At 46.0% G+C, this 25,278-nt stretch overlaps 1 protein-coding gene across 2 annotated transcripts in view; it reads right to left on the reverse strand.

Annotated features, from left to right (window-relative positions):
• The window catches only part of LOC134349389 (semaphorin-4C-like), an 82,017-nt gene extending 57,299 nt beyond the window's left edge, over positions 1 to 24,718 (reverse strand). For both annotated transcript variants that reach the window (XM_063053612.1, XM_063053613.1), the window contains exons 1-2: positions 24,264 to 24,718; positions 9,492 to 9,649 (exon numbers count right to left, since the gene is read on the reverse strand). In XM_063053612.1, coding sequence (XP_062909682.1) covers positions 9,492 to 9,649; positions 24,264 to 24,381 — 276 coding nt within the window. In that variant the 5' untranslated portion in view covers positions 24,382 to 24,718. The remainder of the gene's footprint in view (positions 1 to 9,491; positions 9,650 to 24,263) is intronic.
• Between the last annotated feature and the right edge of the window lie 560 nt (positions 24,719 to 25,278).

The following is a 25,278-nucleotide window of genomic DNA, read 5'->3' on the forward strand; positions in this document are numbered from 1 at the left end:
CATATGGGACTGTGATGCAACCAGTCAATATACTCTCCACCACACATCGATAGAAGTTTATCAAAGTATTAAATGTCATGCTGAATCTTCGCAAATTTATAAGGAAGAAGAGGTGGTGCCACGCTTCCTTTCTAATTGCCCTTATGTGCTGGGCCTAGGACAGGTCCTCTGAAATGATAACACTGAGGATGTTCCAGAACATCTAGTTTTGAATCGTAGATTGTCAATATCACATCATTGTATCTCTACTCAATATCACAAATCCTATCAAGTATCTTAGTCACGATTTCATTTCTATCTCAACAGCTTCTCTTCTAACATTCCTTTTCAACATTCCAGCAATATTTGCAGGAACTAAATTCAAGCATGTTCAAAGATAAAGGGATGGGGGAGGGGAAGCAGGGAGGGGATAGGCAGGAAAGGTGAAGAAGGAATAGGGGAAAACACAATGGGTAGTAGAAGGAGGCACCTCCGCTCCGTCCGCCACAACAGACAGGATCTCCCAGTTGCCACCCACTTCAACTCTGCTTCACATTCCCATTTGGATATGTCCATACACGGCCTCCTCTACTGCCATGATGAGGCTAAACTCAGGTTGGAGGAGCAACACCTCATATATCGTCTAGGTAGTCTCCAGCCCCTTGATATGAACATAGAATTCTCCAACTTCCGGTAATTCCCTCCCCCTCCCTTCCCCTATCCCAGTTTCACTCTGCCCCCTCCCCCAGCTGCCTACTACCTCCCAGATGTTTCCGCCTCCTTCTACAACCCATTGTGCTTTCCCCTATTCCTTCTTCACCTTTCCTGCCTATCACCTCCCTGCTTCCCCTCCCCCACCCCCTTATCTTTCCCCTTACTGGTTTTTCACCTGGAACCTACCAGCCTTCTCCTTCCCACCCTCCCCCACCTTCTTTATAGGGCCTCTGCCCCTTCCCTCTTCAGTCCTGACCAAGGGTTCCAGCCCGAAACGTGGACTGATCATTTCCATGGATGCTGACCGACCTGCTGAGTTCCTCCAGCAGGTTGTGAGTGTTGCTTTGACACCAGCATCTGCAGAATATTTTGTGTTTACGATTCACATATCTCTTCACTCCACCATTCTTCATAAGTGAAACAAACGTGTGGTTAATACTGTTTTATCTACAGAGTCCCTCAAACGTAAGTGAACAAAACTAGGAGCTATTATCCAAGACAAGTTCATCCGGTTGCCATTACATAACAGAACGGGTTTTCATTCAATTGTTGTTTTGCTGTTTTACAGGAACCAAACATTTCACTACAGAATATTGAGTGATAATGTATAGTGACAATGTACACCAGGAGGTTTCAAAATAATTCCTTTTCCACAATAAACAATGTGCACTCTTTGGAAAGGTCTTGCTGGCCATTTTTACCTCTCAATGGCTTGGTTCTACAATATAGTTATCTTCTAGCAAGATTATTGTTAAAGCCAGACCAATAAACAAAGCTTATGGCTGTGGTAAACCATATATATATGTTGTAAGTGGGTTACCTGTCTGGACACGCCCCCCTGCTGACTGCCCCTGTGGCTCCTCCCACAGATCCCTGAATAAAGGTTATTGTGCCATTGCTCCTCCTCTCAGTCCAGGGACAGATACTCAGCATTGTGGACGTCACATTTTACTGCTAATAAAAGCCTTTCAGTATTTACTCTACTTCCAGTCCTCTGGAGCAATTGATAGTGCATCAATTTTATTAGTAGTAATTTTAAAGCATGGAACACGTCCTGAGACCTGACAAGTTAGACCTCAACCCGCAGACACCTGAAGCCGGAAACGCTTTCGAACTCTGGCTGGCCTGCTTCGAATCATACCTGGAGGAGATTGAAGTGACCGAGTCCACCGCGAAGCACAGAGTTCTCCTCTCCAGGGTCAGTCCACAGGTCTACTCGATGATAAGAGACCAGCCGAGCTACGACGGCGCGATGAGCGCCCTCAGAAGACAATACCTGCGGCTGGTAGACAGCGTCTATGCACGACATCGCTTAGCAACGTGGCAGCAGCGGCCCGGGGAATCGAGTGCTGAGTTCGTCTGGGCCCTACAGACACTCGTGCAGACTTGCGGCTGCTGAGAACTGACGGCAGAACAGCATGCGGAGCTCCTAGTGAGAGACACCTTCGTCACGGGGACCAGGTCAGTGTATGTGCGCCAGCGGCTGCTGGAACACGCCGATCTTACCTTGCATTTGGCGATTGAGCTGGCTGACACGCTGGAGGCCGCTTTCCACAACTCTGACGCTCTCCAGGTACACGATCTCCCGATGGCCTCGTGGACGCCACAGACCCCGCAACCCGCCGGTGAATCGACCATGGCTGCTGCCAGTTGTGAGTCCGCGAAGTGCTACTTCTGCGGACTGGAGAAGCACCCCCAGAAACGCTGCCCGGCCTGAGAAGCTACCTGCTCCAGCTGCGGAAAGAAGGGCCACTTTGCCAAGGCCTGTAAGTCCAAACCGTGAGCGGGATCAAGCAGCGCCGCGTGTGAGCCATGGGGGTTGCCATCTCGGCCATCGCCATCTAGCCTGCACGCTGCCACCATGTGCGAGACATGGGGGCGGCCATCTTGGTCGGCACCACCTCACACCGCCTACAACCTACGGGTGCTCACGAGGCACCCCATTGCACCGGACCAACACAGCCTCTCAACCCTGGCCTCCGTGACCCTCGACCAAAGCGCCCCCCACCAGCTCTCAAGGACAATGATGGACATCCTGGTGGAGGGGCTCAGGACAAGCTGCCTGTTTGATACGGGCAGCACGGAGAGTATTATCCACCCGGACACGGTGCAGCATTGCGAACTCGTGATACGGCCGGTAAGTCAGAGGGTTGCCATGGCTTCCAGGTCGCATAGAACAGACATCCGGGGGGGGGGTTGTGTAGCGACATTAGTGGTGCAGGGCACAGAATATCGAGACTTTACATTACTGGTCATGCCTCAACTGTGTGTCCCTGTGCTATTGGGGCTCAACTTCCAGAGCCACCTGAAAAGCGTGACAATGAAGTATGATGGGCCCCTCCCACCAATTACTGTCATAAATCCCCTGTTTTGTAGAGATATGTCACGTACCCCGCTACTGACCACACACACACACCGACCCGCACATCCCACCCAACACCATGCCAACTGTCACACTACCGACTCCACTTGCGGCCTCTCCACCCTCAGGATCCCTCCCCCACCGCTGTTCGCCAACCTGACCCCTGACTGTAAACCTGTGGCAACTAAAAGCAGGAGGTACAGCGCGGGGGACAGAGCTTTCATTAACTCGGAGGTGCAGCGGCTGCTCAGGGAGGGGGTCATTGAGGCAAGCACAAGTCCTTGGAGGGCGCAGGTGGTGGTTGTTCGGAACGGGGAGAAGAATAGGATGGTCGTGGACTATAGCCAAACCATCAATAGGTTCACGCAGCTCGACGTGTACCCTCTACCCCGCATCGCGGATATGGTCAATCAGATAGCACAGTACAAGGTGTACTCGACCATAGACCTAAAATCCGCTTACCATCAGCTCCCCATCCGCCGGGAGGACCGCCCTTACACCGCCTTCGAGGCGGACGGGAGGCTTTATTACTTTCTGCGCATCCCCTTCTATGTCACGAATGGTGTATCTGTCTTCCAGAGGGCGATGGACCGGATGGTGGACCAGTGCCAACTGAAGGCCATGTTCCCATATCTGGACAACATCACCATCTGCGGTCACGACCAGCAGGATCACAACAACAACCTCCAAAAATTTCTCCAAGCGGCCAAAGCTTTCAATCTCACCTATAACAAGGACAAGTGTGTATTCGGGACCACCCGACTTGCTATCCTTGGGTGTGTCGTGGAGAATGGAGTCATTGGCTCTGACTCCGACCATATGCGCCCCCTGTTGGAACTCCCTCTTCCCAATACCCTCAGAGCCCTCAAAAGGTGCCTGGGCTTCTTTTCATATTACGCCCAATGGGTCTCTAACTACGCAGACTAGGCCCGCCCCGGTCAAGTCCACCACATTTCCCCTCTCAGCCGAGGCCCGCACGGCCTTCAGCTGCATTAAAGGGGACATTGCCAAAGCAGCAATGCATGCGGTGGACGAGGCCATTCCCTTCCAGGTAGAGAGTTACGCCTCTGACTTCGCGCTGGCTGCTACCCTCAACCAGGCGGGAAGACCGGTGGTGTTCTTCTCCCGTACCCTTCAAGGCCCTGAAATTCGGCACTCCGTGTTAGAAAAAGAGACCCAGGCCATAGTGGAAGCCATTAGGCACTGGAGGCACTATCTCGCCGGCAAAACGTTCACCCTGCTGACTGACCGTCAGTCGCATTCATATTTAGTAACCAACAGCGGGGCAAAATCAAAAATGATAAAATTCTGAGGTGGAGAATCGAACTCTCCACCTACAACTATGACATCATGTACAGACCTGGGAAGCTCAACGAGCCCTCCAATGGTCTATCCCGGGGAACATGTGCCAGCGCACAGATTGACCGGCTATATGCCCTACATGTAGACCTTTGCCACCCGGGAGTCACCCGGCTTTTCCACTTCGTGAAAGCCCGGAACCTGCTTTACTCCCTTGAGGAGATCAGGATGATGACCAGGGACTGCCAAGTCTGCGCAGAGTGCAAACCACACTTCTACCGACCCGAAAAGGCAACACTCCTCAAGGCCACCCGCCCCTTTGAGCGACTGAGTGTTGACTTTAAGGGCCCCCTACCCTCCACCGACCGCAATGTGTACTTTCTTAACGTTATCGACGAGTACTCACGGTTCCCCTTCGCCATCCCCTACCCTGGCACCACTACCACGTCAGTTATAAAAGCCCTGCACAAGCTCTTCACTCTGTTCGGATACCCATGCTATATCCACAGTGACAGAGGGTCCCCGTTTATGAGTGAACTGCTGCGCCAATACCTGCTGGCTAGGGGAATTGCAACTAGTAGGACCATGAGCTATAATCCCCGGAGGAATGGACAGGTGGAGAAGGAGAATGGCACAGTGTGGAAAGCCACACTCTTAGCCCTCAGGTCAAAGGGACTGCCAGTCTCTCGCTGGCAGGAGGTCCTTCCCGAGGCACTCCACTCCATCCGCTCCCTGTTATGCACAGCCACCAATGCCACCCCTCATGAGCGGCTCTTTTCTTTTCCCAGAAAGTCGACCACTGGAACCACCCTACCATCTTGGCTGACGTCCCTGGGGCCAGTGCTGCTTCGGAAACATGCGAGGAGCAATGAATACTCCCCGATGGTTGAGAGAGTTCACTTACTTCATGCGAACCCCCAGTATGCCTACGTGGTTTTACCTGATGGGCGGGAGGACACGGTCTCCATCCGCGACCTGGCGCCCCCAGGAGCACCGGGCCCCTACCCCGAACACTCCATGGTGACCATTAACCCTGTACCCACCAATATATATACCCACGAGACACCGCGCACTCCAAGCCCTACACAGACACCACACAACACTCCTATACCGGGCGCAACACACATGCACGAGGGATTACCAACGCCTAACGTGCTGACACCTCACGTCAGGCCGGAGCCAGCACAACCATCGTCGCCGGTGCAATCACCACCGGTGCTACGTAGATCACAGCGACGGACTCGACCGCCTGATAGGTTTGACCTGTAAATATACTTCTTGTAAATATTGTCAGTCACTTCACCCCGTGGGACTCTTTTTAAAAAAAGGAGGGGTGAATGTGGTAAACCATATATATAGGTTGTAACTGGGTTACCTGTCTGGACACACCCCTCTGCTGACTGCCCCTGTGGCTCCTCCCACAGAGTCCTGTATAAAGGTGATTGTGTCATTGCTCCTCCTCTCAGTCCAGGGCAGATACTCAGCATGGTGGAGGTCACACTTTACTGCTAATAAAAGCCTTACAGCATTTACTCTACTTCCAGTCTTCTGGAGTAATTGATAGTGCATCAATGGCCACAGTTGTTGTGCACGCAATTCCTGAATATTTAGTGTATAACTCTCCTAAAATTTATCTTCTTACAACAAAATGTCAGATCCTCGAGGAGTAGTAATCTTGGCTGAATTCATTCATTGATTAAACCACAAACTCATCATACTGAGCATCATCCACAAAGTTTCAATGCACTTCAATGAATTTACAAGCATTTGGGTTAGTCAGCATGGCTTTGTGAGGGGTAGGTCATGCCTCACAAGCCTGATTGAATTCTTCGAGGAAATGACAAAACAAATTAACGAACATATAGCAGTAGATGGGGTAAATATGGATTTTAGTAAGGTATTTAAAAAGGATCCCCATTGTAGGCTCGTTCAGAAAGTCAGGAGGTTTGGGATCCAGGGAGACTTGGCTGCATGGATTCTGAATTGGCCTGCCCACAAGGCTGCGGTTGGTAGTAGAGGGAGCATATTCTACCTGGAACACAGTGATCATTGGTGTTCCACAGGGATCTTGTCTGGGACCCCTGCTCTTTGTGATCTATAAATGACTTGGATGAGGATGTGGGTTAGGTGTGTTAGTAAGCTTGCAGATGACATGAAGGTTGGTGGCGTTGTGGATAGTGTAGAAGGTTGTCATAGGTTTTAATGGGGCAATGACAGGATACAGTGCTGGGCTGTGAAGTGGCAGATGGAGTTCAGTCTGGAAAAGAGTGAAGAGATACACTTTGGAAAGTCAGCACTGAGGGCAGAGTACAGGGTTAATTCCAGCATTCTTAGCAATGTGAAAGAACCAAGGGATCTTAGGGTCCATGTCCATAGTTCCTTGAATGTTGCCACGCAAGTTGATAGGATGGTTAAGAAGGCATGTGGTGTGTTGGTCTTTAATAGTTGGAAAATTGATTTCAAGAGCTGCAAGGTAATATTGTAACTCTATAAAACTCTGATACAACCACACTTGTGTTCAGTCCTGGTGGCCTCGTAATAGGAAGGATTTGGAAGCTTTTGAGGGGGTGCAGAGGAGATTTACCGTGGTGCTGCCTGGATTAGAGAACATGTCTTATAAAGAAAAGCTGAGTGAGGTTGGGCACTTTTCTTTGGAACAAGAGATGCAAGGTGACTTGATAGAGGTATATAAGATGATAAGTCTCTTAGATTTAGTGGACAGTCAGCGTCTTTTTCCCAGGGAAGAAATGGTTGATAGAAGAGGGCATAATTTTAAGGTGATTGTTGGAATGTATAAGCAGGAGGTCAGAATTAGATTTTTAACACAAAGAGTGGTGGGTACATAGAACGCATTGCCGGGGGTGGTGGTAAAGACAGATACATTAGGGACGTTTAAGATACTCTTGGATAGGCACATGGATAAAAGGAAAATGGAGGGTTATAGGCGACGGGAGGGTTAGATTAATCCTAGTGTAGGTTATAAGTTTGGCACAACATCATGGGCTGCAGAACCTGCACAGTGCTGCACCGTACTATGTTTGGTGTGCCAAAATTCTCCATCAGACTACATAATAGTTGATTGCTTGACTAAATTCTCATACACAACTCCACACTATTTCTGAGGGTCGTAGTGTTGCTAGGACTCTGTAACTTTTACACTACTCCATTAGCATGTCTTTTGTATTGCATGGTATCTGAAGGTTTACTGAACTGTTGTACATTTCAGAACTTATTTCCTTTAACAGAATAGTTTCTGTAGAATACTGTTTGGTACTGTTTCATGCAGGTGCATTCTTACATCAGTTTCAATTGCCACTATATTATTTGTTCTGAAAGTGATTTCCTTTTCTTCTATTTTTGCACTGAAAGGCTCAAACAGTTGATCATATATCCAAGACTTCCAATGTAACCAGCTGGAGTTCAAACAACCAGTTTGTCCTCTTCTCCTTCTGACGTCATTGCCCTCAAAGCTGATGATATCACACCAGAATATGGAAAGATTCCTACTGCTTTCTACCCATTTTATTTGGCTGCATACTGTGAATCACCCTTCTACAGCGTCTTTCTTCATGCAATTACAACAGCACTGGTCCATGAACCTATGAACACTACCTTGTTTTCCCTTGCACTACATATTTATTTATAGCATAATTTATAGTAGTTTTATATCTTTGCACTATACTGCTACTGCAAAGCAACAAATTTCACATCATGTAGGGCACGGATAATAAACCTGATTCTGACTGGAGCTGTAGGAAGCTCTTTCATCTCGTGAGTTTGTACGTTCTCCCCATGACTGCGTGGGTTTCATCCGGGTGCTGCAGTTTCCTCTCACAGACCAAAGATGTACCAGTTGGTAGGTTAATTGGAAATTGTAAATTGTCCCGTGATCAGGCTCAGGTTAAATCAGGAGTTGCTGGGCAGTGTGGCTCAAAGGGCCAGAAGGGCCTACTCACACTGTATATCAATAATAAATAAATAGATCGCAGATGGATGAGCGGAAGGTCAGAAAATTGGGCAGAATTTAAAAATCAGAAAAACATGACCATAAGTGTAGGGTTCTCGGTAATATTAACTGTAATGTTAACTGTTAACTGCTAATAATAAAATGGCTTCTCGGTAGTGTTATAGTGAAATAGTTTCTTTGTAATGTTAACTGATGAGGTAATGTTCTTTGTAGCTGAAACGTTTGGGCTATAATTATAGATAACAGGGAATTAACCAATGGAAGTCATGTTATTCTATCTGTATGTGTGGGAACCTGAGTGAGTGCGCGGGGAATTCGGCGAGGAGGGGCGAAGAGGAAGGATGTGCGGGAAGCGCTCTGGTAGACCACCGTGGTTGGTCCCAGTTCGAGGGTCGAGGAGTGCGGAGGAGATCGAATGATGGAGAGAAGACTCTTGTTTCTTGAGCTCCAACGATTGTGCACAAACTGATTAACTCTGATAAGTGAGGCGCCTTTTTCTTTTATATTTGTTTCCCTCTTAACCACATAGTCACAGTGAGATTTATAAAGTGTAATCATTTATTCGTACGTTGTGTACTGTCTGATATTTTACATTGTGGGGTTTGTACCGGGGTGCATTACACAGCATCTACACAAACGTGCGACACAGTTTGGCGGGTAGATGGCGGTTTCCCCTTAGACAAACGTGAGGTGATAGCGCTGAGTGTTACATAAGATTAATTAAGTGAAAAATTAGAGTCAGCAATACAGCAAACGAGAAGTAAAAACAGAAATTAAGAGTCCCCAGATATTTAAGAAAGAAACGTGTTAAAAAGTAATGCCAAAGCTGCTGGAGGAGGTGAATGGGTGAGGCAGAATCTACGAAGGGAAACCCACATCAGCATTTCAGAGCAAGACCCTTCCTCTGAACTGGGAAGTAGTATGTACAGTATATAAAAAAAGCATGCTTGCTGAACTAGTTGTTGACACAAAGATTGTCAGAAAAACAAGTTGCAAAAGGGCGTCAGGAGGCTACAATGAGTTATAGATAAATTAAGTGGTTATAACTGGAGGCTTGCCCAACTGAATATCTTCCTTCAATTTAATAGATTCCAATGCATCAACGTCAGTCAGGCATTTACTGAGTTCACAAATGACCAGAGTCTTACAAGATAGTTACTGTTTACTCACAGCTGCTTTAACCTCTTGGGTCACTCTTATAAGACTAAGCGCAAACAAAACGCCTCTGGCTCCCACATACAGAGTGTTTTCCTTCTTTCCCAGCAAGAATGTCCTGTAGTCAGACACACCCTCCTGAGAGAAACGCTGGACAACGGGTGCATGGAGATCTGCAATACAAAAAAAACAGAAGCTTTAGAAAATAAAGACTTTGCTATTTGTTGCGTATTTAATATTTCAGTAATATTGTAAATACATTGTTTGATTAAGCATTCTTTGGTGTTTACATAATTGGTTATAATTTGTATGTAAAAGCATGTGAATGGCATACGTCATTACATCACCACATCATAAGTGTGCATCTCACTAAAGTAAAGAGCTAAGTACACACAAAATTTCTGGCTCCGTGTTTTTCTTTCAATTAGTTTTATGTTTTGGAGTTACAAAATGTAATACTGTTCTAATTTAATTCAGAATGAATCTATTAGCCACTGTGATGCTGGTGCCCTAAAACTCCAGCTCTCAGGTAATGACACATGACTTATGGATTCAGAGCAGAGGAAACAGCAGTGAATATCTCTTAAATGTGAAACACGAAAAACACATTGTAACAGGACATTGAATGCAAACAAGCAGGTATTTGACTACTCATACCAAAACCACTTTAGCTGTACGTAGAGTACATATATATTTCCTCTGCACATTAAAAGGAACATTTGTGGGTCAGTAAATGCAGAATGTTTGCACATAATTATAGACATGTAACGTTCTGTTTCAGACCAGGTGCAGCACCCCATAAAATATGTATTTGATGTAACAAGCTGGACTCAATTGCAGTGATCAGTAGAATATTTGCATATTGTGGCTATGCTGGCAAAGGATAGATTTTGACTTCCCATACTGAAACATCTGTCTTCTTAAAAGCATATTCACATGGGTGGATGTTGTCAGTATAAAAGTTCAAGTGAAAACAGTCTGCTTGTGTAATTCTCGAACATGTGTCGTTCATAATTTGGAAAACCCATGAATGCAGGGCTCTCACTTAGGTTGAAATTGAAATTCTGCCCACATCTTTTATGGATTGCATCACATTTAGAAGGTTTACTGAAACACTATGTGGTGGAAATACGTTTTCGCTTGGATGCAGATCAAGTTTGCAACAGCCCATCTGAAACACATTTGCAGTAATGAAGGTGACTGGACAATGATTAACGATCTGACTGGAAGGTGTAGCAAAGAGAACAGTCTGAGGAGATTGAATGGGAAGCTAATCCAGAAAAAGCAAAGTTCTCATCTCCAATGTGAGATTTTGAAAACCAGACAGTTCAAACTCCAGTTTAAACTTTAAATCCAATGCCAAAAGACCACCAGTGAGTGTGGGTGGGTCAGTTAATCATAACACTTTCCCTCAAGAATCCAGATTGCAGCCTCTATTAGGACTGTTGTTGGCTCCTTACTTAATGAACATGTGTTCAGACAATGATAACATTCACTCCAGTTTACAGCTGGGGCTGCTTCAAGACTGTATGAAAGTTAGGAAAAAATGGAACAGGACAAATTGAAGTAGACTGCTTCTAGCTGGGGAGCCTGAAATTGGGACAAAGACACATGCAAGATGTGTGGAAGAACAATTAAGCCAATTTTCTTCACTCAGGGAGTTGCAATTGCTTTGGGCTGAGTCAACTTTCCAGGGTTACTGATCGAGATAGAATCAATATCAATGTTGTACATTAAGTATATGGGAGAGAGGGGTTGGGCAAATTTGTTTAGAGCACTTTATTCAAAGAATTAATGAACCCTGACGGAAACTAGCTGAGCAGGTTAGCTTGTTTCCATGGCTAATTTCTTGGCACGTCAGGTTCTCTGGAGCAAGCAGCATTAAGTCAGCCTGCATCCTTCTCCCAGCCAATCCCCTGTGGGCATCAAATACCATGAATCCAAGGATGCAAGATCCGCCCATCATCATAGCTTTGGTTAACACCAGCTGGAGGTGCCCATTGTGTAATCATTGCCTGACCTTACGCAGAGCATTTGGGGGAGTAAGAGTCTAAAATCTTGAGAGAAAACAAGTCTACTGATGGATTATAAGGAGGGAGGATGAAGTGATGCCAAGACTTGTAATTTAGTTCTTTAGCAATCAATATTGATGTGCTTCCACCATAATAATATATTATGCTGTTTTTGCTGTGTAAAACAAACTAAGGAGGTAAAGTAAATTAAGGATTAACATCTTAAATATCCTCATGGACTTTAGGGTTTCTGAAACCTGGAGCATGCCTGTGATGTTCCAGTGACATCCTAGTCAACTTCTTTAATTCCATTATTAAATACCCCTATAGCAATCCAGGATCTTCTAACCTTACTTAAATTCCTGTTGCTGTTCATCGTCTATAGCTCAGCATTTAATTACCATTATTCCCACAATCCTGATTGAGAAGTTGCAGAACCTGGGCCTCCATACGTCCCTCCGCAATGGGATTCTCAACTTCCTAACCTGAAGACCAGAATCTGTGTGGATTAGTGATAACATATCCTCCTCACTGCCCTACTCTCTATATACACATGACTGTGTGGCTAGGCATAGCTCAAATACCATCTATAAATTTGCTGACGATACAACTATTGTTGGTAGAATCTCAGGTGGTGACGAGAGGGCGTACAGGAGTGAGATATGCCAACTAGTGGAATGGTGCCGCAGCAACAACCTGGCACTCAACGTCAGTAAGACGAAAGAACTGATTGTGGACTTCAGGAAGGGTAAGACGAAGGACTACATACCAATCCTCATAGAGGGATCAGAAGTGGAGAGAGTGAACAGCTTCAAGTTCCTGGGTGACAAGATCTCTGAGGATCTAACCTGATCCCAACATATTGATGTAGTTATAAAGAAGACAAGACAGTGGCTATACTTTAATAGGAGTTTGAAGAGATTTGGCACGTCACCAAATACACTCAAAAACTTCTATAGTTGGACCATGGAGAGCATTCTGACAGGCTGCGTCACTGTCTGGTATGGAGGGGCTACGGCACAGGACCGAAAAAAGCTGCAGAAGGTTATAAATCTAGTCAGCTCCATCTTGGGTACTAGCCTACAAAGTACCCAGGACATCTTTAGGGAGCAGTGTCTCAGAAAGGTAGCGTCCATTGTTAAGGACCTCCAGCACCCAGGGCATGCCCTTTTCTCACTGTTACCATCAGGTAGGAGATACAGAAGCTTGAAGGCACACACTCAGAGATTCAGGAACAGCTTCTTCCCCTCTGTCATCCGATTCCTAAATCTTTGGACACTACCTCACTTCTTAAAAAAAATATACAGTATATCTGTTTTTGCACTTTAAAAAAAATCTCTTCAATATACGTAATTGATTTACTTGTTTATTATTATTATTATTATTTTATTTTTTCTCCACTCAATTATGTATTGCATGTATTGCTGCCACTAAGTTAACAAATTTCATGTCACATGCCGGTGATAATAAACCTGATTCTGATTCTGATTCCTGGTGTCAGTTGGGTAGTAATAAATGGCATGTAGATCTTAGGATAAAACTCCATCTATTCCACCTATTTCTGTCCTTTCTATCTGCAGTTAGTGCAAAGGCACAATTTTAAATCAGTATCTCTGAGATTTGTGGGAAAGAGAATACACACTTAGAAATGCCAGTGCCCTGAAGTAACTGCAGTCTACGGTTGCTGCATAGTGGGCCACACAACTATTTGGTCATGGCACTCACAGATGTAGACTTCAGTCATGCCTGAGGCCTTGTATGTCTTCATGGTAAAATGTGCCACCAGGAACCGAGATAGGGTCTGTCAATTCAACCAGGAGAGAGGTGTGGTGGTGATTGGAGCCTCGTTTAGAGCAAGTCTAGTGATAAGCGGTGAGGGAGCAGTGGAGGGCGGAGGTGGTATTTGTAAAAAAAAAATTGAGAGGCCATGAGGGAGGTTGCCAGAAAGGTCAATATCCAACGTAGGAGGCAGTGATTAAGCGGATTCTGTGCCTCAGAGTTGAGTGGCGGATCGTGGGGTGAATGGTTTGCTGGAGTTTGGGTCAAGGCTTTAGTGGGCCAGAGGGTCCGAGCTTGATCCACAAGACCATCATATGATAAGGAACAGAATGGTAAATGCAGAGGGGGGAGAACAAGCAAGCCTTTTGTTGTTTTATATTTAAAGTATTCATTCAGATGGCTGATTAGGAAAAAGTGGCTGATGTGCTGTTCATGGACTTTGAAATGGAATTTGATAAAATCTAATTATCAAAGAGGTATCAAAATAATGAAGAGTGTTGAGAGAGTAGATAAGAAGAACCTGTCCCATTGGCAGGTCAGAGCACCTGACAGCCCATAACGAAGAGAATTGTGAAAATAACTAAACATGAAGTGAAGAAGGAAAAAAGATTTTTGTGCAACAACTTGTTAGGTCTGAATGGCTACCACCCAGGTGGGATAGTGGAGGTTAGTTCGCAGGGGAACTGGTTAAACTAGCAAGAGGAAAACCTGCTAATATGTGGCAAAAGTATAGGGTGGATGGGTTGGAGTTTACTGGGTTTCTCTTGCACTGAGGCACAATAGATTCAAATGAGCCAAATAGCCTCCTTTAAATCTGTAACCATTTGTGATTCAGCAACAGTGCATGCATGCAATGGGCTTTATAAACATTGAGGCATTTCTGTGTTGACCAATGAGAATCTGTTGGCACTGCCTCATACACCCCTGGCTGAAGGATGCCAGACTTGTTGAATGCATGATTGAATCAGTCTCTGCTGCTTTCTAATAGATTATTTTCAATGGGGACTTCCTGAAGTCTCTCTCAGTTGACCAGCCTTTTCATGTACTCTTATAGAAGACAATCAGTAAGGAGAGATGTCAGGCTTGAGCCAAAGGGTTCGTAAACTATATAATAGTTTAATATCATCTCATTAAATGGCCCTCTTTCTACCTACCAAACTGGGAGTCAACTATGTTACAATGGTGTTCTCTTCTCTCTCAATTATATTTTTACAGAATTAGCATTCCTATCAGTGTCACCACCTGCATTAATACAATTCAAAAACTGTAAATATTGAAAAACAGATACATCAGCCACTGGATTTTCTAACGTCCATGTGTCCATTCTAAGGAAATTTATTTATCTATTTTTTAAATTTAGAGATACAGTCTGTCCCACCAACCAGCTTATTTAACAATAGCCTAATGACAGGACAATTTACAATGATCAACTAACCCTCTAACTGGTACATCTCTGGATTGTGGGGGAAACCAGAGCATTCGGGGGACACAAAGGAAAGAACGTACAAACTTTCTTACAGAGGATGCCGGAATTGAACTCTGAATTTCAACACCGAGCTGTAATAGTGTCCTACTAACCGCTATGCTACCATAATATGAGTGACTTATATTACCCACAATCTCAAACGGCTCACAAGGAACTGAAGGCATTTGCTTTATGCTGGAGGGGAAAAACAGTGCTTTTTTTTATGGAGAACAGAATGAAACAGAGGAAGTTAGCATAAGTGGACAAAAATTGATCGAAGTCTGCAGATGATTAAAGAGACACAGGGAGTAGCAAAGGGATGGAGAGAATTAAAAGACTATCTATGACAGTGTGAGGTCAGGGTTGCCATGGGGATAAAGTTGCAGACATAATCCAGCTAATGTGTTCATGGGGACAGTTAAAAAGGGAGTCCATGAAAAGCTTTGAAGTAAGTTAGAAGGTAAGAACACACAGAAATAAAAAATCTGTCTAGTGCTGGTTGAGGGACAAATCCAGCAGGTCAGTCTGTGTTATACTTCATATTCAGTCTGGAAGGCTGTGGCCTGTCTGTGTGGAAGGTGTTGCTCCTGAAGCTTACATTTAGCCTTGCTATAACAGTACAGGAAGTCTGAAATAGGTAAAATAAAGTGGGACTGAGATGACAAACTAAACGGCAGGAGATAGGAAGCTGTCAGTCACTCATGCGAACTGAATGCAGATGTTCCCTAAAGCACTCTGCAATCTGCATTTGGTTTCTCCGATGCAGCAGAGACTATAACATGAACACCAACTGCAGTAAACTAGATTGCAAGCGAATCCCTGCTTTGCTTGGAGAGGATGTTTGGTCTCTGGATGGTGAGAAGGAAAGAGATGAATAGACAAGTGTCACATCACCTGTGATTGCGTGGGAATATCCTGTAAGAGTGGGAGTTGTAGTTGGTAGTGATGACAGAGTAGACCAGGGAGATTTGAAATGCTGAAAAGAAAGGGAATGGGGTGGGGTATCTGGTAGTGGAACATCGTTAAACCTGGTGGATATTGCTAAGCATGATCTGTTGAATGTGAAGGCTAATTGATGGAAGATGAGGACCAAGGATTCCATCCTTGCTCAGCAAGAGCTGGTCAGGAAGAAGTGCAGAAAGTAGTTGAGATGGCGCTCTATCGACCCTGGTAAAGAGAATTCATAGTTCAGGAAGAAAGAAGACATCCCAGAAGCATCTCTGTAGAAAGACTTTTCATCAGAACAAATACAAACAGGAGATGAAGAATAGCCCTAAGTCCTTACAGCAGTCAAGGTAGAAAGAAGTACAATCAAATAGTAATGGAAGTCTGTAGGCTTCTAATAGATGTTTATGGCTACCGTATCCATTAAATGGAGACAGAGATCTACAAAGGGAAGAGGCAAAGCTGGACCATGTGAACTTCAGATCATGATTGAAATTGGCAGCAAAACGTAAGAGTTTGATATGAGTGTAGGAAGCAGCACCAATCCATGTACCATTAGAAAAATTACAGGAGGAGCTCCAACAAGCACTCACAACACGCTGGAGGAACTCAGCAGGTCGGGCAGCATCCATGGAAAAGATCGGTCGAGCCCAAAATATCGACCGATCTTTTCAACAGATGCTGCCCGACCTGCTGAGTTCCTCCAGCATGTTGTGAGTGTTGCTTTGACCCCAGCATCTGCAGATTATTTTGAGCTCCAACAAGGACTGAAAGACTGTTCCATGTGTCCCACAAAAATACAGATATAACTTGGGACCATGCGAGATGTCACAGCAGTGCCTTTGATCTGGAGAAAGTGAGTGGAGTTGAAGGAGAATGGATGTGAAAAAAATGATGCTATATTGTAGATATTATGAACAGCTTTAGTTTAACCTTTATGCAAAACATTCTTTATTAACATCTACAATTTGCTGATATGCTACAGACTCTTCAGAGATATTTCACAGAGTGGTAACAAGTCATATTGTGGTCAAATGCAGATTGCTCCAACATTCATGGACTCAGGGCCTTGGACTTTTTTTGTGTGACTGTATTTTACTGTTATGTTATATCTGCTATGTGCTATGCCAGCCTTGTGCTGTGTGTGACTATTGGTACTGTGTTTTGTACCTTGATCCCAGAGAAACACGGTTTCATTTGGTCATATTCATGGGCATTCATGTATGGCTGAATGATAATTACACTTGAACTTGAACTAAGAATTTTACACTTGCATTACTGGATTCCAGTGAGTATCTTCACAGGCAGGATAATATTCAGGTTCCTACAAAAGGACTTGCTACTACCACTTCGTTTTCCTCATCAGTGTGATGATGTTACTGTGATAAAGTTATCATTGTGATGACAGTGATAATGGGAGGAACATGCAAGCTCCTTATAGACAGTGCCAGGAATTGAATCCAGATCACTGTTGCTTTCAAACGTAAAGGTAACCACACACCAGCTCTCTTCTGAGTAATCCCATCACTCCCATTCCCTCACTGTATTTCTTTGTAGCCATCGTACTTAATCTCTGTTACAGGCTCATCAACACCCCTTTTATTCTTCTGCCACTTATAGCAGCCAAAAAACCAACCAGAATATCTTTGGAATACAGGAGATAACTAGAGCATATAGCAAATCTCCAAGTTGTCCCATAGAGACCATGCAAACCCCTCACAGACAATATCCAAGGACAGGGCCAAACCTGGGTCCCTGGAGCTCTGAGCTAGCTGCACTAATTGTTGTGCCACCCTGAGCTTGCATTTAATTCAATCAGAATTTCACCTCGCTGCACTTTGTGAATTGTTGATCAAACAGTTTCAACAGTGAGTCACGTTAGCATAGGGTGCAATAAAATAGCACCTCTTCAAATCCTTCACCCCATATCATTTAATGTTTCACACAGCATTACATCATTCCCGCATAAAATACAATCATGTTGCATTATTTTTAAACATTTAACCCAGAGAAATTGATGGCGAGGCAGAAAAATGAACTTGCAATGAGCCAAGCTGTGAAGTGGGTAATTGAGGGATTTTGCAGTCACACTGTCTCATTTCTTCAGCCAAGAATCAGGAGGAAGGAGCAGATGTTCCTTTCGGGTCACCACCAACAATGCTGACAACAGGTCTACCAATCTCATTCTAAGTTTGTAGTTCAGAGATCAGAACAAAGTGGGAAAGATGCCAGAAAAAAAATAGGTGGGAGTTTAGACATAACAGATTCTTTTAAATTGCAAGTGAACTAAAGAGCTTTACTATTTTTGTGGAAAGTTTTAGGCAGGCAAAAGATTTGAACTTTTGCCATTCTACACCAGCTTAAACTGACTATAGAATATACTAATTTGTTGCTTCATATTGTATCCATAAGCAGATTCCGAGATGCATACATGCATAGGGTGTTGAAGATAGGGCAGTGTATATCCTCCAGAATTCTGCAGAGCAGAACAAACAGATAATATCAATCAAAATTCAAAACATGTGCAACTCTGGAGCTAGTACACTCCAGAATAGAATAAATGTTGAGGAGGAAGGAGTCCTTTTTAACCACCCCAACACCTACAAATCAACCAATACTGTTTAATGATTATCAAGTGTTTAAGGTTTATCACTATTTATTTTTTATGCAACTGCTGTGATCTTTCAAAGGTCTGCTGCTTTGCTAAGTTGCTTCAGGTTGTAAATGTCTTCAGGGAATGGGGTAGTGAGTGTGTAAAGAAGCAAACTGACTTCAAAGCACTTGCACAATCCTGTCCCAGGCAGGTCAGCACAAGTGGTTATTCCCCCAAGAAATATAGTTAAGAGGGTAAATGAAGAAATAACACGCAGAGCAGATCAGGCTGCTGGAAGAGCAAGGAGGAGAAGAGCTTTCAGCAGGATACTACATCCACCATGGTGTGCTGCAAAGAATTTTCCTACCTGAACATCACAAATAAATGATGTGCATGATGCTGAACTTTAGGGTTATGGTTATGAGGTTATGGGGACTTTGGGGAAGAGTAATCATAATATTATAGAACTGTACTTAAAAACTTGGTGATTTAGTTCAGTGTGATAAAAGAGGCTCCATCTTAAATAAAAAAAGGCACGGAATGTGAGTGGGCTGTAATAGTTTGGATAATGACAATAAAAAAGTTTAGCTAGAATTTAAGAAATTAATACACAATTTATAAGGTGAAATGCATTCACTTAAAGCAAAGAGAAACAAAAAAGGTAATGTGCACAAGAAATTAAAGATAGTAAAATGTTTTTAAATGTTGCCAAAAAGCCAAAAGGTCTAAGAATTGGGAAGATTTCAGAATTCAGCAAAGGAGGACCAAGACATTGATAAGGAAATGGGAAGTGAGAACAGCTCCTTTTTTAATTATTGGGAGCCTTATTCCCACAATCCTTTTAATTTTCTTTCACTGGAAATTAGCTCATAATACTATGCAACATCAAAAATTTCTAAAGGAAATAACATTTAAACTTTGAGAAAGATCTGCTGGGCAGGCAGCACCACCAACCAGCTTGACAGATTACCTGAGTTTTATACTGAAGTGATAGATCCCATTTTATATTGAAATGACAGATTACCTGAATTTTATACCGAAATAACAGAATTCCTGAGTTTTACACAGAAATGGCAGATTACCTGAGTTTTATACTGAAATGACAGATTCCCTGTTTTATATTGAAATGACAGATTGCCTGAGCTTTATACTGAAATGATGCCAGGAGAAAATCTGATGCATTACTTTTTTTTACCTCCATCAGATAAATGATAACTATACCAGCAGCAAATTCAACAAGGAAATTGTTGATTTATTTTGAATTGAGGGAAAGTCTGAATATTCTACCTATTCATTCTTTAATTCATGCCAAATGAACTAACAGTGTTATCTTGTTATTAAGTTAAGGAATGCAAAGTCAGCCTAACCTTCCCATCAAACGGCCAAAAGCTGGGGCTCACTCACCATCCTCCCTACAACAGATAAGTACCCTATCAGGTCCACACCAGCTCTCTTCAGAGTAATCCAATCACTCCCGTTCCCTCTTCGTATTTTTATTTCGTAGCTGTGGTAAACAATATATATATATGTTGTAACTGGGTTACCAGTCTGGACACACCCCTCTGCTGACTGCCCCTGTGGCTCCTCCCACAGAGTCCTGTATAAAGGTGGTCGCCTTGCCCCTCCCCCTCAGTCCGGGGGCAGATACTCACCGTGGAGGTCGTATTGTACAGCGAATAAAAGCCTTTCAGTATTTTACCAAACCTCAGTCTTTTGGAGTTATTGAAGGTGCTTCAATTTTTTTCACTGTACATTTTAAAGCATGGAACAGGCCCTGAGACCAGACAAATTAGACCTCAATCCGCAAACACCTGAAGCTGGAAACGCTTTCGAACTCTGGCTGGCCTGCTTCAAAGCGTATCTAGAGGAGATTAAAGCGACCGACCCCGTAGCGAAGTGCAGAGTTCTACTCTCCAGGGTCAGTCCACGGGTCTATTCACTGATCAGAGACCAGCCGAGATACGATGGCACGATGAGCGCCCTCAAAAGACAATACCTGCAGCCGATAAACAGCGTCTACGCTCGGCACCGCTTAGCGACACGGCAACAGCGGCCCGGGGAATCGAGTTCTGAGTCCGTGCGGGCCTGCAATTGCCAGGAGCTGACGGTGGCGCAGCATGCAGAACTCCTAGTGAGGGACGCCTTCGCACGGGGACTAGGTCAGTGTACATGCGCCAGCGGCTGCTGGAAAAAGCCGATCTTACCCTAAGTTCGGCGATCGAGCTGGCTGATACGTTGGAGGCTGCTCTGCACAACTCTGAGGCTCTCCAGGCACACGATCCCATGATGGCCTCGTGGGCGCCGCAGACCCCGCAACCCGCCGACGAATCGACCTTGGCTGCCGCCAATCGTGAGTCCGCGAAGTGCTACTACTGTGGACTGGAGAAGCACCACCGGAAACGCTGCGCAGCCCGACAAGCTACCTGCTCCAGCTGCGGAAAGAAGGGCCACTTCGCCAAGGTCTGTAAGTCAAAACCGCGAGCAGGATCGAGCAGTGCCGCATGCGAGACATGGGGGTCGCCATCTTGCCTGCTGCCATCTTCCCTGCACGCCGCCACCACGTGCGAGACATGGGGGCCACCATCTTCCCTACACACCGACACCACGTGTGAGACATGGGGGCGGCCATCTTGTACGGCGCCACCTCCCACTGCCTACGACCAATGGGTGCTCACGGGGCACCCCACTGCACCGGACCAAGACAGCGACCCCCACCCTGGCTTCCGTGACCCTCGACCAAAGCGCTCCCCACCAGCTCGCAAAGTCAATGATGGACATCCTGGTGGAGGGGCACAGGACAAGCTGCCTGTTTGACACACGCAGCACGGAGAGTTTTATCCACCCGGACACGGTGCAGCATCGTGGACTCATGATACGGCCGGTAAGTCAGAGGGTCACCATAGCTTCCGGGTCGCATACAACAGACATCCGGGGAGGTTGTGTAGCGACACTAGTGGTGCAGGGCACAGAATATCGAGACTTTACGTTACTAGTCTTGCCTCAACTGTGTGCCCCTGTGCTGTTGGGGCTCAACTTCCATAGCCACCTGAAAAGCGTGACAATGAAGTATGATGGGCCACTCCCGCCAATTACTGTCATAAATCCCGTTTTGTAGAGATATGTCACATACCCCGCTACTGACCACACACACACACACACACACACACACACACACACACTGACCCGCACATCCCACCCAACACCCTGCCAACAGCCGCAATACCGAAGCCACTTGCGGCCTTTCCACCCTCAGGATCCCTCCCCCACCGCTGTTCGCCAACCTGACCCCTGACTGTAAACCTGTGGCAACTAAAAGCAGGAGGTTTCAATCTCACCTATAACAAGGACAAGTGTGTATTCGGGACCACCCGACTTGCTATCCTTGGGTGTGTCATGGAGAAGGGAGTCATTGGCCCTGACCCCGACCGTATGCGCCCCCGGTTGGAACTCCCTCTTCCCAATACCCTCACAGACCTCAGAAGGTGCCTGGGCTTCTTTTCATATTACACTCAATGGGTCTCTAACTATGCAGGCAAGGCCCGCCCCCTGGTCAAGTCCACCACATCCCCCCTCTCAGCCGAGGCCCGCGCGGCCTTCAGCTGCATAAAAGGGGTCATTGCCAAAGCAGCAATGCATGCAGTGGATAAGGCCATTCCTTTCCAAGTAGAGAGTGATGCCTCCGACTTTGCGCTGGTTGCTACCCTCAACCAGGCGGGAAGACCAGTGGCGTTCTTCTCCCGTACCCTTCAAGGCCCTGAAATTCGGCACTCTGTGGTAGAGAAAGAGGCCTAGGCCATAGTGGAAGCTATTAGGCACTGGAGGCACTATCTTGCCGGCAAAAGGTTCACCCTGCTAACTGACCAGCGCTCAGTCGCATTCATGTTTAGTAACCAACAGCGGGGCAAAATCAAAAATGATAAAATTCTGAGGTGGAGAATCGAACTCTCCACCTACAACTATGACATCATGTACAGGCCTGGGAAGCTCAGCGAGCCCTCCAAAGCCCTATCCCGGGGAACATGCGCCAGCGCGCAGATCAACCGGCTATACACCCTACATGTAGATCTTTGCCACCCGGGGGTCACCCGGCTTTTCCACTTCGTGAAAGCCTGGAACCTGCCTTACTCCCTTGAGATCAGGACGATGACCAGGGACTGCCAGATCTGTGCAGAGTGCAAACCGCACTTCTACCGACCCGAAAAGGCACCACTCATCAAGTCCACCCGCCCCTTTGAGCGACTGAGTGTTGACTTTAAGGGCCCCTTTCCCTCCACCGACCGCAATGTGTACTTTCTTAACGTTATCGACGAGTACTCGCTGTTCCCCTTCGCCATCTCCTACCCTGACACCACTACCACGTCAGTTATAAAAGCCCTGCACAAGCTCTTCGCTCTGTTCGGATACCCATGCTATATCCACAGTGACAGAGGGTCCCCGTTTATGAGTGACGAGGGGCTCCAACATCTACTGGCTAGGGGAATTGCAACTAGTAGGACCACGAGCTATAATCCCCGGGGGAATGGACAGGTAGAGAAGGAGAATGGCACAGTGTGGAAAGCCACACTCTTAGCCCTCAGGTCAAAGGGACTGTCGGTCTCCCGCTGGCAGGAGGTCCTTCCCGAGGCACTCCACTCCATCCGCTCCCTGTTATGCACAGCCACCAATGCCACCCCTCATGAGCAGCTCTTTTCTTTTCCCAGAAAGTCGACCACTGGGACCACCCTACCAACTTGACTGATGTCCCCGGGGCCAGTGCTGCTTCGGAAACATGCGAGGAGCAATAAATACTCCCCGATGGTCGAGAGGGTTCACTTACTTCATGCAAACCCTCAGTATTCCTACGTGGTTTTACCTGATGGGCGAGAGGACACGCTCTCCATCCGCGACCTGGCGCACACAGGAGCACCGGGCCCCTACCCTGAACACTCCGTGGTGACTATTGACCCCGTCCCCACCAATATATGTACCCACGAGACACTGCACACTCCAAACCCTACACAGACACCACACGACTCTCCCATACTGGGCACGACGCACACGCACGAGGGATTACCGACGCCTAACGTGCTGGCACCTGAAGTCAGGCCGGAGCCAGCACAACCGCCATCGCCGGTGCAATCACCACCGGTGCTACGTAGATCACAGCGACGGACTCGACCGCCTGATAGACTTGACCTGTAAATATACTTCTTGTAAATATTGTCAGTCACTTCACCCCGCAGGACTCTTTTTTAAAAAAGGAGGGGTGAATGTAGTAAACCATATCTATGTTGTAACTGGGTTACCTGTCTGGACAGACCCCTCTGCTGACTGCCCCTGTGGCTCCTCCCACAGATCCCTGAATAAAGGTGTTTCGCCTTGCCCCTCCCCCTCAGTCCGGGGGCAGACACTCACCGTGGAGGTCGTATTGTACAGCAAATAAAAGCCTTTCAGTATTTGACCAAACCTCAGTCTTTTGGAGTTGTTGAAGGTCCTTCAGTAGCCATGCAATTTACTCTCTTTAACAGGTTCATCAACGCCCCTTTTATTCTTTTACCCTTTAATTTACAATCGCTAGATAACCATCCCGCATATCTTTGGGATACTGGAGTTAACAGGAGCACCTAGCAAATCTCCAAGCTGTCACACGGAGAACAGGGTAACCCCTCACAAAAAGCCACGACCAAGTCTGGGCTGGAGCTCTCAGGCAGCTCCGCAACAGTGGAACGTGTGGCACTACGCCCCTGCAAGCGCTATATATTGAGACGCCAAAGTAAAATCCTAAACTTGCAACGATGTTAGGAAATAAAATATTGCAGTCTATGCGTCAAAAGGGTTAATCATATGTAAATCTGAGAATACACTGTTGTACAGCTTCGTCATGGTGGTTAATTCGCCCAATCCAACACCTAATCCATTTCTAGAAACGGAATCGGTGTTATCCGAACAAAAATAAACAAAATAAGCCGTGATAAACGTTGCATTTCGGTGCCGGCACAGACTGAAACACTCACCATCAAATTCCCTCGTTTTCCTGGGAACCTCGCCCACATCCAGCGCAAAGTTTTGAGTTTGATAGAGAGCAGCAGGAACCAGCAAAAGTAAAACAGCTCGCCGGATTTTCCCAGTCATCCTGTTCGTGCTAAAAAAAAGCGCTAAAGCAAAATAAATCTGACGGTCAATGTTTGTACTTGCCCCGGAGCGGGCGACCTTTCTGTCCGCCTACTCTTTCATGAAATAGCAGAGCTTATTGTACTTCAGTTTAAGTTTCCTCTGCAGAATATTCACCCTAGTGCTCCGTATTTTTAAGTTGTGACGGGGGTTCGTCATAAATTGGCGGCGGCACTTTCTCCCTTCATCCTGTCCCCTCACGCCTGTGATAGTGAGGCGATGTCCTCTCGGGGGTTGGCTCTTGCTGTTCATCTGGAGGGATGCGCCAAATGCCTTCTCTGCCTGCGACCCTCCTACATTTTTTAAAATCTGTTCTTCTGATTGCACTATGCAGAATATTGATCGCTCATCCAGCAACATACAAAGCAAATAGAACACGCCGATCCCAGCGCTAACCACCAGCGGGTGGATTTGCCCTTTAGTGCAGGATCCTGGCTGGATTTGGCGATGGAGGTTGGAGACTCGGCAGTAACATGATGCCATCTACCTCTTCATGGGCCGTGCACCTTAGTGTGCACTGTACCTGCGCTGGAACTGTAACACTATATTCTGCACTCTGTAGTTTTACTATCCTGTTATACTTATGTTTTGAGACGATCTGTCCGGATAGCATGCAACTTAATGATTTTTTCACTATCTCAATAATATCAGAATCAGAATCATGTTGATTTATCAACACTCACAACACGCTGGAGGAACTCAGCAGGTCGGGCAGCATCCGTGGATACGATCGGTCAACATTTCGGGCCGGAACCCTTGGTCAGGACTGAAGAGGGAGGGGGTAGGGGCCCTATAAAGAAGGTGGGGGGAGGGTGGGAAGGAGAAGGCTGGTAGGTTCCAGGTGAAAAACCAGTAAGG

Source organism: Mobula hypostoma, chromosome 7 (genome assembly GCF_963921235.1).
Source record: "Mobula hypostoma chromosome 7, sMobHyp1.1, whole genome shotgun sequence".
In the NCBI taxonomy this organism is placed as follows: Eukaryota; Metazoa; Chordata; class Chondrichthyes; order Myliobatiformes; family Myliobatidae; genus Mobula; species Mobula hypostoma.